A 19943-nucleotide genomic window follows, 5' to 3' on the forward strand; every position below is an offset into this window, starting at 1 on the left:
TCATGGCCGGGGAACATGGGCAAATAATTTAAATGTATTTATTGTATTTTAATGAAATAAATCAATCAAACTGTTTCGTCTGTGTGAAAATTACATTCTCAGCTTCAACACCAAGCTTTAGGAGACAAGCGATCTCTGTTGAGACCCCGCTAACGTACATGACACAGATCACTGAGCAGTAACAGCATACATGATCATCTTCTTAGGCATTCATTATATTCCTACTATCTCGAGTCTAACCAGCACCACTAAATAAGTGAGAACTAGTGCATTATAGAACTATACAGAAGGAGAAAGACATTTGAATTTGGATTTATCAGTATTTTACAAGCTTGGGAAAATTCCAGTTATTAGTCTTAAAGGAACAGGTGGCAACATGGGCGACAGTGATAGGAGGATTACATTCCCAGGTGTTTCAAGATGTGATTGCTTTACTCAAACTTTGGTAGAAGTGGATGGGTTTTACAATCGAGATAAAATGAAAATTTAAGGCATCTGGCTAAAGACAGGGAAACCTGTTTTGTGTTTGTGAACATGGCTTTCTGTAAGTGTCTGAGGTTGATAGCCCTGTCGCTTTCTGGTAATCCAAACAAAGACACTCCAGATAGCTGGGCAGCGCTTTGGCTGCCTTCTCAACAGTGTTGTTGAGTAAGAGCGTGGAATAAACAAAAGATGTCCGTCACCACATCTGTCCTCTCCCTCAGATTCAAGGCTGATAATAACAAGCGCACCCACTGGTCCCTTAAACATCTCGTCCGCAGTGAGGCGGATCAGGCGGCCAGGCGCTGAGCTGCCAGCTCCTCTGCATCGTCTCTGTTCTCGTTGATCTCTGCCAGCGTGCGTACGAAGCGGGTCCACTCGTCGTTCCGCGGAACCGAAGTTTGCTGAGGGACGAGAGAAAAAGACTCAAATGTCAAATCGGCTCCACATGCTCGGCGTGCACGTCACTGAAACTGGTACAAACCAAAATCAACAAGAAGCCTTCATGAAATCCTAAATTGAGTTCTTCAGTTGTCAAGTGATTCATCCCTGCAGTAGTTTAGAATCAACTCGATAATGTCAACAACAACGTGCCTCATTGATCAGGTTCAAAAGTACAGACAGCTGAGAGAAATCGAAAGGTTGGAAGTCCAGTAATGGCTGCTCACCTCTCCGACATCGTACACAAGAACTCGCCCATCCGAGTCTCCAACAGCGATTTCTCTGCCTGAATGAGCCCATCGGACCCTGTTGAGGGCCGGGTTACCGTCTACTGTGACGCTGGCGGTGGGAACCTAAAAGTTCACGAGAGAACAAAAACACAAAGAATGGAAATAAGCTTTAATCTCTGTACTCCTCCCTCACAAGGAGTCTGATTAAAACCAAAGTGGAGGAGGACGTCGACTTGAGGATGTGTTTCTCGTCTGGTGAAGTCAAATAGTGATGACGTCATACCTCCGTGTCGTTGTTGAGGTTCCACAGGTCAAGATGGCCGACTCCGTCAACACAAGCGAACAGAGCAGGGTGGGTGGGAGACCACATGACGTCGTACACGTAGTCGGAGTTATCTTCAAACGAGTAGAGGGGCTTGTTATTCTGCGGAGGGATTTGAAGGTGAAACACTTTAAAGACCTGAGCGATGCGTAGGCACGAGCAAAAAAAATACAAACTACAAAAAAAAATTCAAAAGACAGAAACGAAGGTCAAGTCACTTTGGATGAAATGAAATCTTTTCAAAATGTGTTAAATCTTCATTTGTCATTCTTTTTCCTTTATCATCACACATGTGACACACTCGACGGGCGTTCCAGTATAAAGCTCCTTCTGACTGGAACAATCTACCTATAAACATAAACCAAATAGACTCTCTTTACCGTTTTAAGAAAGCACTTCTTCCTTTTTGAACTAAATGCTCCTGCTTCTAATGGGAACGCCAGCTTGCTACTTTAGTAATATATCTTTGTCTTGTTGATTTGAAATCTGTCATGTGTATCTACCGCTGATCGTTCTGTGAGGGTGCTGCGGCTTTACGGGCGGGACGTGTGGACGGATGGGTGAGCTTATATTGTATGTAACCGTGTCTGTATTAAAATTGCACTTTTGTGGGGGGTTTTGCATTGGACCCCCCCCCTCCCTCCTTGAAAACGAGATGGATCATCTCAAAGGGCTAACCATCAAATAAACAGGATTTTCCTCAATCTGAGATAATCTGATCAGGTACTGTGAATCACGCCACGGTTAAGGCTGCGTCATTGGTTCATCTTCTCCAAGAAACCTAAATCAAACAAAAGAGTATGAGCTGTTAAGACTGCTTTTATTTTTTACTTTACAACAGCTGCTAATGATTTCAAAAGAACAATCAGTTGAATTCAACCTTTTTTCTCCCTTTCCCCTGTTGTGTCTGTATTAAAGAAGCCTCGTCTTAATAGCAGCAACATGATAGTCCTCTAAACTTCAGAAGGCTCATGTATTGTGCCGTCTGTCTCCAAATCCATTCACTACCCTTTTAAGAGAAGTATGTGACTTGGATATCAACATAATGCTGGATGATGTGAAACTTTGCGGACACACACACACACACACACACACACACACACACACACACACACACACACACACACACACACACACACACACACACACACACACACACACACACACACACACACACACACACACACACACACACACACACACACACACACACACACACACACACACACACACACACACACACACACACACACACACACACACACACACACACACACACACACACACACACACACACACACACACACACAGGATATGTCTGGTACCTTGGTGCTCCACAGCTTGACGGTCCAGTCAAAAGAGGAGGTGACAAACAGGTGGGAGAAGTCCAGAGGCCCAGGAGCTGTGTGGCAGTGGATCCCTGTGATGGGCCCCTGGTGGCCCTCGAACATCTCACTGATTCCTGCTTTACTGTGGAGAACACACACACGCCGAGTGTTAAGTGCAAACAGAGCGACGTTTCCAATCCAGCTTGATGTTGAATATAATTAGGTGGGATACAGTGGGCTGTGCGTGAAACTACAATGAAAACCCAAAACGATGATTTGCGGGGTACATTAAGGACTTTGAAGTCAAAGGTGCCTCTGTTGGATTCATTTCTCATTTAAATATCTTGTGATAACAAACAGGGCAGCTAAAGTGCCTGCTACATCCCAGCCACGTGTTGCAGGGCTGTTAACCAACTGAGGCTCTGATAATTAACGCAGAGAGGTAAATACTCAGTGTGAGTGATGCTTATGCATTATTAACTGTGATGAGAGGATCAATGAGCTGGGACATGATTCCCCCATTACAGACGGGATTCTGCACAGCTAAACCTAGCAGCTTTCCCCTTCGTGTGGTCGGTAGGCACACTGCAGGACATGCTAACACACTGCTCACTGGCAGCTCTGATTTAAGACATATTACTGGGGCGGCGGGCAGACGGGGGGGGGGGGGGGGGGAGGACTCTCAATTGGGAACATTGTGGGATGAACTAGCTGGGAGGACTGACTGTAAACAAACTCTCTCACCCAGAGAAACATACTGTAAAGAAGAGAGAGAGAAAAAAAAGCGAACAGGGAAAAAATGATTTGTTTCCCCTGCATGTGTGCCCTGTTTATGTTGAGCGACCTTTACAAACACAACTGACAAGCGGAAAGGAAAAACAGGATGGCTGGTCAGGAGTGAAACTTCAAACAGCGGGAGATCAAGTGTTGGATTTGTGTTGCACTGGGAAGTGAGTGGGCTTTATTTATTTGACACTCGCTGCAAGGTGGGCCCCGACAGGCTGCCTCAGTTTCCTGGCCATGTTCAGGAGGGGGGGGGGGGGGACACACCGGGGACCAGAGCTGCTTATGAACCCACCTTCCATGACGACATGACATGTACACAGAGCCGTCCTCGCTGCCCACCACAAAATTGTTGACGTCTCCGAGGGGGAAAGACATGGAGGTGACAGCTACGGCTTTGGACTGCTTGAACACCAGCTCCATGCTGTCCTGTTGAGGAGGAGGAGCCACAGTGGAACAACATCCTTTAACAAGCTCCTTGCTCTGGCTTAATGTTAACACACCCGGCTGCCAAGCACAACCTATAAAAGTCACTTGACAGTTTATTAATGCATAATCTAAATTCAACCAGCACTTCATAAAAATGGAAGTTTGACATTGAGGTGCTTGGCAGCTCGGATGAAATGACACAGCTAGCAAAGTTAATTTCCTGGAAAGTGAAAAACGAGTTGAAGAAAAAATAAGCGAGGGGAAGCTGGAAAGCTAAAAAAAAAAAAAAAAAAAAAGGAGGAGCCCGGCCGAAATGTTTAACATTTAATGTGAAAGGGGGAGAACAGGAAGACAGTGGAATGTGACAGTGAGGAGACGGAACATGGAGGGGGTAAAAAAAAAAAAAAGAAAAGAAAAAAGCTCACCTATTTCAGATGTGTTGTTTTATTAACAGAGCTATTAAAGTTTATGATTGAATCTTAAATCCGAAAGTGTTAACACATTTAGCCTCAGAAGCCCCTTACACACACACACACACACACACACACACACACACACACACACACACACACACACACACACACACACACACACACACACACACACACACACACACACACACACACACACACACACACACACACACACACACACACACACACACACACACACACACACACACACACACAGTGTTACCTGTGGCTGAGAGAGCATGTCCAGACTCCACGAGCACATCTTGCCGTCAGTGGAGATGCTAATCAAGTTGTTGGCGTTCTGGGTGCCAACCACATTCACGCAGTAGACTGGGTGCTGCAAACAGAACGAGGGAGGAGTTGGACTCTTTGGCCTTTGATTGAATAAAAAGGTAAAAGGTTCATGATGTATTTGTTTTAATGTACCGTATGTGCTGCTGCTGACAGAGGAGTCCTCTGCACTGGGGTCCTCTTGTTGCTCCGGTTGTCCCACAGAACAATCTGGCCGGAATAGGTGCCCCCGACCACGACATTAGGGTGGAACTTTGCAAACGCAGCCGACATAACAGCTGACTGTCAGAAAAAAACACCCAGAGAAAATGACAGGTGAGGTTGAGCTATTAAGGAGGAGTAAATATGCATACAGGCCTCAGTCATACAGGGGGACCTTAAGACAACGACTCATTGAAGGGCTGTTTAATGTAGAGGAACATCATGATGTCTGCCAGAGCGGGACAAATAACAACAAGAATCATTTTAAACAGGAAACATTTGAAAACTGATAAATGTTTGAGCTGATGTCGGATGGTTTGTAATCCCATGCTGCATGGACACGAGTCTCCATATAAGAACTTTAAAATTGATCATATAAATCAGCCATTTCTATCAGGGGTCAACCGTTTGCTCAGTTGTGATGTTTAAAAAATGCAAAAACTGGAACTAATGAACTCTCACCATATAACCAGGACTTTTTCAGCTTCCTCTCAAAGTTAGAGATGTGTCACTGTGTGTTACCTCTTTTCCTGAAACATTCTGGGTTGTGATCTTCATCACTCATGTTTCAGTGTTTTCAGGGGGAAATATACAAACCTTCAAGACCCATTAACGGGATTATTATAAATTCTTAGACGACGACGAGATCCGTGTATTTCATTACTTGACTTTGGGTTTTGGGTGACTTACATGCACTCACCACTTCACCTCAACAGATTTTCATCTATTTTTTTCTTTACCAAACTGACTTCTTAACAAAGTGTGACGCACGGTTAAAGGAAACGTCATGAAAGGCCGACTGGGAGGCAGAGAGAAAACTGCGCTCACACTTCTGTTCACTTTTATCCATCTCAGCAATACGGCTGCTTCGACATCCGCTCCTGAGGCAGCAACATGTGTTTCTACTCTACTTGTCTCGGTGACGGAGCCTCCGGGGCGGGTATTCTAATAAAGGCTGGGCAGAGCGGAGGAGCTGTGCTGCTCTCCCTGCGTGCTCGTATGAACACAGGCCCCTTGTTTGGATGCGTATGATAAACCGGTCTCGCCTCGCGCACGTTATCCTGCTGCACTGCTCCGATTCTGTTCAGCTCCTGCACCACAGGTCATTGACGGAGCCTCGCAAACATGCATTTGTGGATGGATGTGGTGGAGGAGGATGCCAGTAGGGTGAACTAACTGGGTTGGTTGGTGGTTTGTGAAACCACCAGTGAGGACAAGGGGACAGGGGGGGGAAGAAGCAGAGACACTCTTTATACCTGACAGTGGAAGACGTACTCTGGCGTAGCCTTCTTGTACTTCATGTTCCACACTAAGGCCACGCCGTCTGGCTCGTGAGGAGCTTCCTCGTTGTTGTTGTATGAGGCAACGAGGAGTTCAGGATACTGGTGACAGAGAAAAAAAAAAAAAGAAGAATCATGCCAAATGAGTTGGGGAAGAGGGGGTTGGTGGGAGACGTGCCCCTCAGGCTTGGCTCCATGTGGAACAAGCCCGCCCAGCCATGTGCGGTGCTGCTGAATGCCTGAAAAGAATGACTAACCCTTTACTCAAGATTTATGGTCCTTTTAATTAGCCCAACCCCCTTTACAAACTTTGGTGACTTACGCTTAATTTCCTTTCATACTCTCAACTTCAAGCTACAGAGGGAGAGTAAAACAGAGGAACTCATTGAGAGATGAAAATATAAGACTCAGACACAAGAACTGCTCCAGAAACACCAGGAATTCTTCATCTGAGAGTTATACTTTATGTACTCTTTATTTCATATAACAGAGGTATAAGTGTCCCTCCGAGTTAGTAAACTCTGTTAACTAAGAGTTGGTGTTCAATCACTGTCAGAAGTCGTTGCAGAATCATGGATTCAATGACCTTAGACACCAGGGGAAACAAATCATTACGGCCTCCGACTCAGTGACAATTTGTCTGGGACATTACAAACTTTTCCTGTGGGACTGTTGGCTGAACGTGAAAAGCTGTCAAATTTAAGCTAGTTCATCATAAAGCATTATGGCTGTGCAAGGCTAATTTGTGTCAACAGCCAATTAACAGAAAAATATCACTTTAGAAAAGAAATGTGTTAGAATTGAAACTCTGACAGTTGCAAACATTTGACATTTTAAATGGGAAATGTGTTTGTCTGTTGGTTTAATTACAAAAAGCTATGAAAAAAAAAGAAGACCTGGAGGGACCAGTCCAGACAGGTGACGACACGATGCTTCGACCAGCGCTCATCCATGAACTGTCTGTTGAGTGAGAGCTTTGCTCCGGCCTGGATTTCACTGGAAAAGAAAAAACAAAAACACCACAAATCAATAAAAACACTTTTTCAAAAGCCAATTACAAGTAAGAAAGCGCACAAGTTGTCCAATTATTACCCCTCCTTCTCCTCCAGGTCACGGCCGCTGTAGTCAAAAAAGAGGTCCACGTGCTCTGAGAGAGCCCGCTCGATGATGCGAGTGCTGTGGTCGAAGAAGTTGGCGAACTCGTCGGAGTGTAGGATCTGGAGTTTCTCCTCCTCTGTCAGCTCGTGGGGGGGTGCTACACAAAGAAACACGACAAACGCAAGAGAAATAAATCATGTCAGGGTCCCTTCGTCTGATTCCCATCAGAATTTGAAAAGCTCTGTTTTGATTGGGAGGAGCACAACAAATAAAACCCCGGGATAAATAAAGTGGCTCGATTTCACTTTCATGTACCTTCCTCTTCCTCTGTCTGGTCCGGTTTCTCGGTCTGAGTCTCGATCACAGGTTGGGGTTGAGCGGCTTCTTCCTCTTCTTCTTCTTCTGTCGATCACAGACTGGGGTTATTTTAAACACTTAGTGTGAACTGTGATAAATATTTCATCTCTAAGTAGACAAAAAAAAAGAAAAAAAAAACATTTTGTCAACATTTTAAACGTACGCAGAATAACTCTGATTCAAAATAACTCGCCCACAACAAACGGTCAAGCCTCATTAAAGACGATTCACACCTTTTAATCACTGCACCTTCCATCTCCATTATTTTCTTTCCTCAATAAAAGTTCCACCCGGTGATTATGTGCACTGAAAAAGACTGGTTCTGTATCTGCCTTGCATTTGTTTGGTTTGTCGGCCACAATGTCGCCCTTTCAAAAATAAGCTGTTCCTCTAAAGCGGGGAAGTTTGTCGTTTGTGTTAAAGGGACACAGCACAGCGGGTGTGCTGTTGTCATAGGGACCCCTGTCTCTCCCAACTGTTAATGAGACTGCAGCCTTTCAATAGAGAGTCGGAGCTGTCAGTGTTGCCGCTTCCTCTGTGTCACAGTGGCAGGTTGAAGCCCTCCTAGGACACGCCGGGCAGCGGGGCAGAGGCTGTGGAGCAGCTGCCCCCAGGCCCCGTCCCGTCGGTGTGACCAGATGACGGCATGGTGCAAAAAAAAAAAAAAAGCAGGTGGCGACGCTGGGAATTGTCTTGTGCTCTTCAAAAGGTGGCATGGGGATGGCACAGAGGTTTTCCGCCTGGCTGCCCCGAGACAAGCTTCTCCCTGAACAGCAAACCCGAGCAATTACCGTCCTAGCAGGAGGTCCTGCGACTCCTATTCATCCTCAGAGAATGTACAACAAAATACAGGCCAGACCAGCTGGCAAACAGCACACCGGTTCTACTTCGCAGGAGATAAACGTGTCTTTTTATTTTTTTTCTCTCCTCAAAACACATCTCTGAAAGACGGTATATAGACTTCGCTTTCAATGTAAAGCATAATAGAAAGAGTCGGACAAAACAGATTCACCAGAGGAGGACAAATACTCGCCTGGTCCCTCCGGGCGTTTATTATCTTGGTATGAGTTTTTAAAGTTAATCTAAGATGACAGCAGCGCATGCCAGTATTTCCTTCCTACTGAGATAATCTAAATGATAATGTCATCTGTCACGTTGTCCATAAAGTGATTTATCCCTGGATGGAGGTTTGGAGGGAAGAAGGTTGTTGGGTGCGCTGATGAGTTTACTGAAACCGGGTTGATGACACGAGCCATTTCAATGTACGGCTATACCCTGCAACCAACAGGACAAGGTTAAAATCTTTCCTTTCAAGGGCCTCAATCAGGCTTAAAGGAAAACAGTAATCACTGTCTTTCAGATAGTCCCGGCCGTGCTCGTCAGCCCTCTGCCTGGTGAGGCAGCCAGAGCAATCAACCTGCCAGGCATTAGGAGCGGATAGACAATCTGAAAATAAAGGGTATAATGCACCTGCCAGCCAAAATGGCCATTTGGAGAAAAGCTAGTGATCCTGGTGACCCCGCTGTGGATGTGTGTGTGTAAGGGGCGGGGGGGAGCGCCTAGCTAGGGTGGCGGTGGAGGAAGTGGGGAGGGGGGGTTGCATTTATCAGAATTCACCCGGATCAGCGATGTCCCATACACTGACACCTCCTCTGAAAGCAGGCCCAATTACAGCTTTTGTACCACTTAAGAAATAAAAGCTTTTGGGAGGCTGGGGGGGAGGGTGGTGGGTGTTAGGGGGGGTTAGTAATCACAGGTCTTAGTCTATGGAAACTATATTAATTCAAACTCGGCACGCGGCCAAAGATGTTCCAGTTCAAAACTAAATGACCTTTGCCCTCCGCTGCAGGTGTCTCCCGTTTTCTATACGTTAACGCCAAACAAGAGTCTGACCTCAGCACGTGCAGCCGGGTTCTGCTGTCCTATAAGAGACCAGCAATGACACACATCAGACAGACCCCGCCCTCACACACACACACCTCCTTTCCTAAAACAGAGCACGTCTTACAAAATGCACTTCAAAAAAGGGTTACAATGCGTGTAATCGTGGATAGAAATGTAGCAAATAGAGAAATTGCCAAAAGGCCCCAAAAAATAAAATAAAATAAAGACTGTCATTCTGATGATACTCCTCAAGACGTGGTCATCTGTGAAACAGGAGTCTCTTGTCGTCCGATGACACCGAGGTCGAGAGATCACAGACAGAAATCCAAAACTCTCCTCTTTAAAAGCTTCTGTTAGATAATAAACTAACTTCTTTAAAAAACAGTTATAAGTTATAAAAATGCAAACCAAGAAGAAAGAAAACGAAAGAATACCACATATCAGCTTAGAGATGAGAAGCTACTGTGTGATAAGGGGATACAACAGATATTTCACAGTACTAATCATCAAGTGCATTAAAGCTGACCACTATTCCAAGAGGCACTCCACACGAGAAGGCCACTAAAGGGCTTTTGTGATTAAAAGTTTTGACCTGCCTCTGAATTCTGAGTGATTAAAACAATCACATTTAATTAAACGTCCGATTTCGCTCAAGCGCTCGACATACTCAGGAACCTGACGAGCCTTTTTTTTAACACACACACACACACACACACACACACACACACACACACAGCTCCAATAATATCTTACTCCATTATTACTGCCTCTTGTTGAAGAGTTCCTACTGATGCTGCATATTACCTACTAGTGCAATGTGGGAATACTGCAGCTGTGGAACAGAAATTCCCCAAACTGGGAGCTCTAAATCCTGAAACGAGCCACAGAGGAAGAGTCGTAACATGAACACAAATAAAGAAGTCATTTGTCCCTTTCGTATTGAACTAAGCAAATAAAGATTGTACAGTTAAAGACGTCTATGAGGCCTTATCAGGGTACGCTAAGCTTTAAAAAAAAGCTACGTTTCTGTTCATGGTAAGATAACGCAATAGAGCTGCATAAAAAAAAGAAACAACAACACATAATAACAAAGATGTGTTCTCCTTCAATGAGCAGGGCTTCTCTTAATGCCAGCAGGGCAGGTGATGTTCAAATCTTCGCCTTCTTTCTTGTGTCCAGCAGACTTCGGTGTGCAGCCGCCAGGACACAACAATCCCTCGAACGCCACCGCCCGCTGACCTTGAGAGTGCCGCGCCGTCGCCTCCCTTTTGACAACATGATAAATCGCTCAATCAGAGAACCCGGGCCTGAAGCCACCCCGCGCATCAAAAATGCGCCGAGGGGAGCAAGTGAGCGGGGAAGGGGGATGCCGCCTCATCGAGTGCCAGAAGTGATGGTGTGAAAATGCACAATGTCACCGAGTGTGTTTTGTTATGTGCCTGCTCGGTGAAGGGAGAAGACAGGGAAGCGAGGGAACTTGATGAAATGATTACATAGCGGCACAGAGTGGAAGGGGGGGCCTCGTGTTGAACAGCTGGCAGAAACCATCATTGTTTAACACAGTTTTACAATGCCCAGTAGAGTCCGGAGTAAAGGAGCGACGACAGACAGAGGGATGCTCTTCATCCTTCGCTAGTTCTGTTTCTAGTCTTTTTCCACAAAAAAATAAATAAATAAAAAATGTTGTATGACTCTTGCTGCGTGGCACATCAGAGTTTTCTTCACGTCGACTGGTGGGACAACAACCACCAATCAGGACTCTGTTTAAAATCCTAAACAGGCTTGTCAGCTCAGGCAAAAAACAAATGGAGCGAAACAGCTCGGGAGACATTCCAGTAGTCGCACTTCTGTCAGATCTGTCTAATAAAAACAAAAATCAGGACCAAAAAAAATGAAAAATAAAAAAAATCTAATCAGGATTTAAGTCGAGCGCATGATTCGCCATCTGTCATCACGTAAATCAACCAAGAACAAGCAGCACACCCACAAATATTGCATATCTAATCAAACATCTGTTCAACATGTGGATGCAAGTAGCCTGAATATTCTCCATGGCTGACCACATGAAGGTTCCAGTGCAGCAATTACATACATATCGACATGCATCACAGGCAGTGGGCAGACGCATGTGCAGCTCTGTTCATATCTCCCTCCTAAATCGCTTTTTCTCCTTCCTGTCACTGGTTTTCTCATCCTGCTCATTAATTATCTCAAAGCAGGCTTTAGGTTCAGACGAGCAGGGCTTGTCTGAATTTAATCTCTCCTTCGGCTTCTTGTGTTTCCTGGACCTCGCTCCCCCCCCCCCTCCCCATCCTTTCATCTCAAATCAGATCTCTTCAATGTGGCGGTCACTTCCGCTAACCCGCTCGTACACATCAACGGACCTTCGCTGTTTTGCATGATTGTCGAGAGACGTCCACATGTTCCCAGCAGATTCCAAAAAAGGGTTCGTCGCTGTTTTCGAGGTAAACCTAAAGGCTTAACATGTAGTCTGAAATTACCTTCTTTTTGCAGGGTCATGACAGGTGTCTGGGTCTCTTTCGTGTAGGACACAAGTTCACGCGGCGGGAAGTCCACCTGTGTGACTTTGGCCATTCCCAGTTTAGGGGCCGCACGCCTAAAAACACAAAACATCTCAAACTTTGCACGGCCTGGGATCACTTAAAAAAGATAAAAAAAGGACAAACAAAATAAAACATCGCACAAACAATTAATTGACTGTAACTTTTCTCGCCCGTTGTTCTTTTTTGCTCCATCAGGGAGGAATCTGGTTCTGATCTAAGTCAGTAAATGAGCGTTCCATGGGATGGCAAAGATTTCAGATTAGTTTAACACCCAGTGTGAACTCATTCAAAGCGTCTGTCCTATGCATGCACTACTTGACGCTTTTCCTGGTCTCAATTATGACTTTGGAAGACATAGTAATCATGCCGTAGATTGAGAGAAGGGAAAATGACCAGAAAAGGAGAGAAGAGAGTGTCCAGTACCCCAGCTCAGAATCAGAGTGAAGTTGAAGAGTGGACGGGTCAGAGTCCCAGTGCAGAGTCCTGGTTAGTGTCACGGCAACAAGGCAGCATTAGTGAAAGAGACAAGCAAGCACAAATGAGGAGAGGATATACAGTTAACAATGTGGCACACAACATGCTGATTGGATTTTCAGGTAACAAATCTGCTCAATTCACACGCGATCAAAACACACTTCTGACTGGATTTTTCGTTGTCATGTTTCGCTGCGTGTCGAGCTTTCTGTCTGCAGACAAAATACTCAAGAGTTGAATAAGAAAAAAAAAAAAGAGTATCTGCTTGAAATGCATGGACGCACAGACTCTCAGAGCGAGATGATGTGAAGCCTGCAGGTCTGTGAAGCCAGAGCTGTGTGTCAAACCAAAGGCTCTGAGTGCTGTGTTGACAGAAAGGGAGGGAGAGAGAGAGAGAGAGAGAGAGAGAGAGAGAGAGAGAGAGAGAGAGAGAGAGAGAGAGAGAGAGAGAGAGAGAGAGAGAGAGAGAGAGAGAGAGAGAGAGAGAGAGAGAGAGAGAGAGAGAGAGAGAGAGAGAGAGAGAGAGAGAGAGAGAGAGAGAGAGAGAGAGAGAGAGAGAGAGAGAGAGAGGGAGAGAGAGAGAGAGAGAGAGAGAGAGAACCCTGAGGGAGAAAACATGACCTCCATGTGTGTAGGAAATGGCCACGCTGGTGAGGGAAATGAGTCAACACGTAGGGGGAACAGCTCCCTGGGCCTGATGGGACGCTGGGGGAGCTTGAATTTCAGCCCAGGGAAGGGGTTCTAATTAGGGGTTAAGAAGTCCCCCAGGCTTCACAGCAGCCTGCCGTTTTATTGTTAATTTAGGATTGTCCTAATTCAACAGCACACAAATTAAATAAACATGCACTCAGTTGGCATAAACTCGTCATCATTCACTTTAATGGCACAAGACTTATTGAAGACTTAAGCCCTGTTGTTCTCAATGGAATCATTCTTTAACTTCGTCCGTAAGCTTTGTATGGCGTTCAAAGTGATGCAAAAACACACTTGTTGAAATACTTCTGAACTAATTTGCTGACCCCCCCCCCCCCCCAATTTTTTTTTTTTTTTTAAATTACTGAAATCGTATGCTTGCTGGTATTAGCTTTTCAAAAAGCCCGCAGACATTTTGAGAAGACACAAAGATCAGATAACAAGTATGACGCACTGAAAAATCCTGCCTAAGGTAGAAAAAACAGCCCCAAGTACAAGAGCAGAGATTGATTGATTCCACAGTTGAAATGTAACGTACAGGAGGCAGGGAAAAACTGTTACACACATTTTCCTTGGGAGTGTACGTGTCAGTGTGTGTGTGTGTGTGTGAGTGTTTGTACCTGGGTCCCACAGGTCCATCAGAGTCTTGGCTCCCTGCCTCACTTGGGGTGCCCGCCGATTTGGTTGTTGGAGATGTGGGAGGAGGGGCTACATGGTCCGACGGAAAATAATCCAAATCACAAACTAGTTAAAAAAAAATGCCTCGATGTTTGTTGTCGTCACATAAATCAATCTCTACATCTTCAGTGTGATGTTGTTATGAATAGAAAGTCAGAAAGCAGATTATCTGTTCACACTACACACGCTGTGAAAACATGTTTAATAACACCATAACACTCACTCGTTTCCATTGTTAAATGAATGTTTAAATAAATGTAATTAAATCCAAACAGATGGAAACCTTTTGTGTTTTCACATCTTTTCTAACTTTGTCTGCGTCCTGTCTGTGAACAGTTTCCAATGGACCTCTTCTGCCACCTGCTGTTAGTATTGTAGCAGTGCGCTTTTCTCCCCACTCTGTGGGTACCATTTAATGTAGAAATTCAATTAATAGTCAAACGTAATACTTCATTCATGTTTTCACGTTTATAAATACTTAGTGAAATACATTCAAATATACAAACAACTGATGAAGTTATTTATGAGAGACTCTTTCAGGAATTTGCTTCGACATTTTTCAGAAACGGATCCAGTAATTTATTCTCCTTTAAACCTGGTTAGTTTTGACTTTAGAAAATAACTCTTTGAATGCTTTGGATAAGGACAGTAATGCTATTCTACTGAGACACCTCTAAACTTCCGCACGCTGAATCTTCTGAAATAATAACATTTGGAGTTATGAGAATGTTATGGGGGGAAAAAAAAAAAAAGGCAGAAAGTTTTAAGGTGAGGATCTTTGCCTCCGCAGTCACCAGCCTTTAATATTTCAAATGTGATTAATAAGACAGACTGTTACAGAACAAGAACACAAAGACTTAATATGTTCCTATATTCAAGTCAATGACTACGTTTACATGCACACCATATTCCTGTATTAATCACAATAATAACAATTTTCTGATTGATTAGGAGTCATGTAAACACCTTATTCCAATTATCACAACCTGATTGAGCTCAATTAAAAACCTAAATAAGACCCCAGGCATATGCCTGTGTCAACTTGAATATTGCGTCACGTAACGTGTTAGTCAGAATATGCTACTTCAAGGATTTGTTGGCACCCCTAGATAACGTCTTGTCATGACACTACTACTACGGTTTATTGGGAATATGCTGAGTAACATGTCAACGGGAACGTCCCAGGCGCTCAACACTCTGCGGAGCATGTAAACATCTATTTCAGAATAATTCCTTAACCAGAATGTAGGCCTGAATAGGAAAATGATGTGCATGTAAACGTAGTCAGTGGCTCTTCAGATGTCGTCGTGTTGAACACTTGCATGTTTCTTGGATTATAGTCTCGCTTTAAAAAGGAGTCAAACACAAGATCAACTGTTCCGGGGTCAGTGGATTTAGGAGATATGTAAACAACCTTCCCCTGTATGTTTTCGTTATCCTCGTGCTCAGATCTACGTATGGGAAGAACAAATAATGAGTGCAGTATAAATGTGAACACCCACAAACCCTGGTCAAAAGTTCAAAACACTGGCAGCAAAAACGTCTCAACAAAGTGAGTGTACGTGAGATGTAAGGGCCGATAAGATAAGGTGTTAAAAAGGCAATACAAAACAGAAGAGACAAAATCGTTGTGTCTAGGAACCGTATTGAATACATCCATATATCATAAGTTGCTTTCCCTGTCCTGGGGTGATGAGTAAAGACGGACGTAATGTGTGAGAGTAGATCATATGAAACGTACCAACAGGAACGTCTGAAGTTAAGCCCATACTCTGGAGATAAGCCTCAGTCTCTCGTCTTTTTTTCTCGAGGTCAGAATCATCCTGATGAGGTGCAGCATCTTTTAACTGTTCTGCCTGGAAACAAAGAGTGGTATTACCCGTTAACACGGTGTCTAAATATCTCAAATATATAGTGATGATCTCAGACAATAACGGGTACAACACTAAAAAGGAAAGCGCTTCAGAGATAACTCTGACTCCTTGGTTTTGATTCATATCCTTCCTTTTCCAATATAATATCATTAACTCAACACCTTTAAACCATAAGGCCTGTATGTGGTATGATTATTTTCACTGTTGTAAGCTTTAAAAATGGTGTTAAATGTGTAAAGGACACACCCAATGCTGACATTCTGCTGGCTGTGACTGATGTTGTATAGTGCATTTGATACTGGGAAAACGCCACATGAAATCCTCCAGTTACATTTCATTAGACACAATGTTCTGTATGTTAATACAGAAATACAAAGGCTGCAAAAATCACCTACATATATGCAGTTAATATCTGAAATGTTGATGACATAATGACAGAAAGCAAAAAAAAACTAACAAATACAGTTACTTGACATCTCACCTGCTCATTGTGAGGCAGATATTTTTGTCATATCTCATTGTTTGTAACTAACAGATTTCTACTTCTGCCAAAGGTAATATATAATGTGAATTTACCACATTTAGTCATTTATTAATTATTGTGGGACTTTTATCAAAATGTAATTATAGGATCAACAATACCGAATCTTCTCCTGCAGCATATTGAGAAACAAAACTGACATAAACCTGGTTACATTTTAACAGTAACACTGTTTCTGTAACATCCACATGGCCCAATTTCGGACACATTAGTTTGTCTCATCTTCACTTTATGCATTAAATATATAATTATTAAAAATAGAGCCAACATTGTAAACATACCTCTTTCTTTCTGCGCTCCTCCTCTTTTATTTTCTTCTCCTCTCGGATTTGTGCCAACTTTTGCTTCTTCCTCTCCAGCTCCGCTTTCAGCTCACTTTTGGAAGACATTTGGAAGACATGATGCCACAGCTGTGGAAACAACACATGCAGTTAGTTTTCTTGTTTCAAACGAGAACACCTGTCCTCTGGAAAGACTGTGTATTTCAGTCTCAACCGTATCAAGAAGAAGCTCAGCATCAGTCCGTTCGGTGCTCTCAGCTTCAGTACCACCCAAAGGTGCCACCTTTCAAGGCCAGGAGGACATCTAGCTGCAGGACCTCACCCAGCCGAATACACTTAAAGAACTCCGAAGATCGGAGATTTAATCAACATGGCAGTCGTGGGTCTTTGTGCAACTTTACAGCCTGTGGAAAAAGCAGGTCCAAGCTAGCCTCTCATTGTGAGCTAGATGACACAGAGCCCCACCCTGCAGTTTATACGACACCCTGTTAGCTTAGCTAAGGGTTTTATCCTTTTGTTTTCACTTTCTTATGAGCTTGTCGTAAACTTTTTCAGACTACATATCAGTTTTAGGTCAATTTAATGTGATGTTAATTGGCTTCACGCTACTTTTCTTAAGTTTTATATAAATTCAGGCTGCGTTAGCATCAAATCGGCCTTAGCCACCGTTAGCCTTCCTTGTTGAAACAAGCTGCGGAGCTAGCTTAGCCTTCCTGGTTAAAATATTAAACGATGCAATTTAATAAACATCAAAGACAAAGCTAAGTGAAGTGTGAGATTTAAGTTGATATATTTCCGACTCAAAGAAGTGGGACTTGGAAAATCTAACTTTATATATTAGACTTAGCTGCATTTGGTAGCAGCCTCGAGTAACCGGCCGACACAAAGAATAACAACACGTTGAACAACAAACACAGAAACAAGTTCAGAAATATGTCCGAAGGTTGTAATGCCACTACTAAAAGATTGACGTGTGTATTACAAACCTTAAATCAGGATGTCAACCTGACAGCAAATGCCTCTTAATGAAAAAATGCCAAAACAAACGGGCTGCCAGCCTTTCTACGGATGCTGGGAAGTTCCAAACGGGAAGCCTTCAGTTTTGACGTGGCTGTCTGCTGCCATCTGAGGTCAAAGATGGAGACCTGAGTTTCCCATGAAGCGTTCAGGTATTATAAGATAGTCAATACTCGTTAATATTGGAAATTAAAGATACAATGTCTAGTTAGAGTACATTGATATAAACGTTTTTCAAAGAATGTCAGATGAAAAACAGTTGTTGCAATAACTGCAGTTCTGTTTTTAATATTTTATTCATAAAATAAAAAATGACAAAATACAAAAGTATTAGCATGAAGACAAGCTGACATTATTGTTTGCACAGGTTGTAAACAGTGTAAATAAACAGCATCATCATCTATAGATCTTGTTATAAAAAAACTTTACTATTTTGCATGTGCAACGTTCAATAATACATGTAAGAGTAAACTTGAGGATAGTGCAGTCTAGATTTAATACTTTCAGGTACAAGATAGAAAATTATGAATAGCAAATTTAGATTTCTTCTTTCAGCCTTTCTCTTTGCAGTTTACACCGAGAATACATAGATTCAACACATTGCTCCAAATGTTTTACTTTATTATCAGTTGGCCTGGTCATCTAGTTTGTTACCCCTCCTCCTCACATCCACACGGCCCTCAGCTTCAGTTTCATCAGATAGCTGCGACAGAGAGGGACTGACTATAATGTTGTCCTCACCTCCCCCACTGGTATGCTGGGCATGCAAAGCCAGGTCGCTGGGACGTTTCCAAGATGTTCGAGTTGAAATCCAGAGAATCGCAACTCCATAGGCCACAAGGAGCACTCCCATAACATTCACAAAAACTGCCTCCGGGGGAGAGTCCTTATATTTAGGGTTGCTCCTTAACAAGGGCAGAAAATATGGTTTCACAGTAAAACAACACATTCACTTTTTAAACCACATTTTGTTTTTCATTTTGTGATACTTACAGGCCAAAAATCAGTTTCTCTGTTATGCCCATGAGTGCCACAGCTATTACACTGCCAAAGAGAGAGCGTCCAAAGAAGACATGAAGGGGCATAAATGCTGCTCTCCAGGATGCTGGTGTAAATGGCATCAAGTAGACAATAACTGAAAGAACAATCTGCACAGGAAAAAAAAGTACAACATTGAATACTGTACAAGATTGTTGTTCACTTTAATGTATCGTTTCAGGAAAGACTCAATATAGAGGTTACAGTTAAGACTATGACTCAATTAAAAATAAAGGAGTTAAAAAATACAGGTTTTAATTTTTCTCAAGTCGCAATATAATGAGAATACTCAGCCACAAAATCAGAAGACATTCCGTTCATTTACCTGAAGACAAAACAATACCAGAGCTGCCAGGCCTAGCCAGCTGTGCAGACTGTACATGTTGGGGATTTTGGCAGCATTGTGGAAATCAAAAACTGCGACAAATGATATGGTAGCACAAATGAAGGCTGCCACGTTTAAGCCTGCATGGATGAACTTCATTATTAGTTTGCTGCAGCGCCAGGTCCAGGGGAGTCTGAAGACAATGATGGCTGCAAGAAAAGGGTCACTTAGGGTCAGTATCAGTTACTTTTAGGTTGGAAAAAAAGGTTTAATGCCTTAAAGGTAAATTATCTTAAACAGTTTGCTGTTTTGATTTTCACATTACAGTAAAGTTGTGGTTGCAAAGTTTTAAGAAAACAAGTCTCAGAAGAAGTTTAGCTCACTTCCTTATTTTATTCCCGTCCCCTCCCACTAAGTCTCTGAAGAAATCTGACCTTGTGCATCTGTGACTAATGTTTATCAGCCGTTGCCTCTCTGTATCTAGCCTACTACATTTCTAAAAAAACAAAAAAAAAAAAGTCTTCTCTCACCTGCTCCATTCAAGAAAATGAAGCCTGCGATCTGTAAGACCGGGTGCCAGTTGAATTCGCCAAGTCCTCCATCCCAGGCTAAACCTTCTCTGTAGTACAGAACCCATCTTAGCACGAATATTATGGAGACAAACCCGAAAGCAGCGGCGGCAGATAAAACGACCAGGAAATGTTTATAACTTTCCATCGCCTCCATGTTAGAGCTGCAGCTGAGGGCGCTTAGACTGAAGCAGCACTTAGAACCACAACAATCTCAAGTGGAGTCTGGAGAGGACGGAGCAGGGTCACGTGACCCACGCCAATTGCGTTTTGTAACTTTCGTTGTGAAACG

At 43.3% G+C, this 19943-nt stretch overlaps 2 protein-coding genes across 5 annotated transcripts; both read right to left on the reverse strand.

Annotated features, from left to right (window-relative positions):
- Nucleotides 1-24: 24 nt before the first annotated feature.
- Nucleotides 25-17841, reverse strand: dync1i2a (dynein, cytoplasmic 1, intermediate chain 2a). Of its 4 annotated transcripts, none has more exons than XM_079357284.1 (17): nucleotides 17689-17841; nucleotides 16703-16831; nucleotides 15748-15862; nucleotides 13949-14036; nucleotides 12585-12644; nucleotides 12099-12214; nucleotides 7672-7755; nucleotides 7351-7513; nucleotides 7155-7254; nucleotides 6235-6360; nucleotides 4913-5059; nucleotides 4710-4823; nucleotides 3880-4013; nucleotides 2799-2943; nucleotides 1435-1575; nucleotides 1149-1274; nucleotides 25-884 (listed from the first exon to the last, which is right to left on the reverse strand). In XM_079357284.1, the coding sequence occupies exons 2-17, from the start codon at nucleotides 16808-16810 to the stop codon at nucleotides 771-773; spliced, it is 1881 nt and encodes a 626-aa protein (XP_079213410.1). In that variant the 5' UTR covers nucleotides 16811-16831; nucleotides 17689-17841; the 3' UTR covers nucleotides 25-770. The 4 variants fall into 4 exon arrangements, with proteins under 4 accessions (XP_079213410.1, XP_079213409.1, XP_079213412.1 ...); XM_079357283.1 differs by having other exon boundaries at nucleotides 7672-7758; nucleotides 17689-17840; XM_079357286.1 differs by lacking the exon at nucleotides 12585-12644 and having other exon boundaries at nucleotides 17689-17840.
- A 155-nt stretch (nucleotides 17842-17996) lies between these two features.
- cybrd1 (cytochrome b reductase 1) lies at nucleotides 17997-19906 on the reverse strand. Its single transcript, XM_079358239.1, has 4 exons — nucleotides 19613-19906; nucleotides 19083-19291; nucleotides 18713-18867; nucleotides 17997-18624 (listed from the first exon to the last, which is right to left on the reverse strand). The coding sequence occupies exons 1-4, from the start codon at nucleotides 19806-19808 to the stop codon at nucleotides 18345-18347; spliced, it is 840 nt and encodes a 279-aa protein (XP_079214365.1). The 5' UTR covers nucleotides 19809-19906; the 3' UTR covers nucleotides 17997-18344.
- Between the last annotated feature and the right edge of the window lie 37 nt (nucleotides 19907-19943).

This window comes from Symphodus melops, assembly GCF_947650265.1.
Source record: "Symphodus melops genome assembly, chromosome: 12".
Taxonomy (NCBI): domain Eukaryota; kingdom Metazoa; phylum Chordata; class Actinopteri; order Labriformes; family Labridae; genus Symphodus; species Symphodus melops.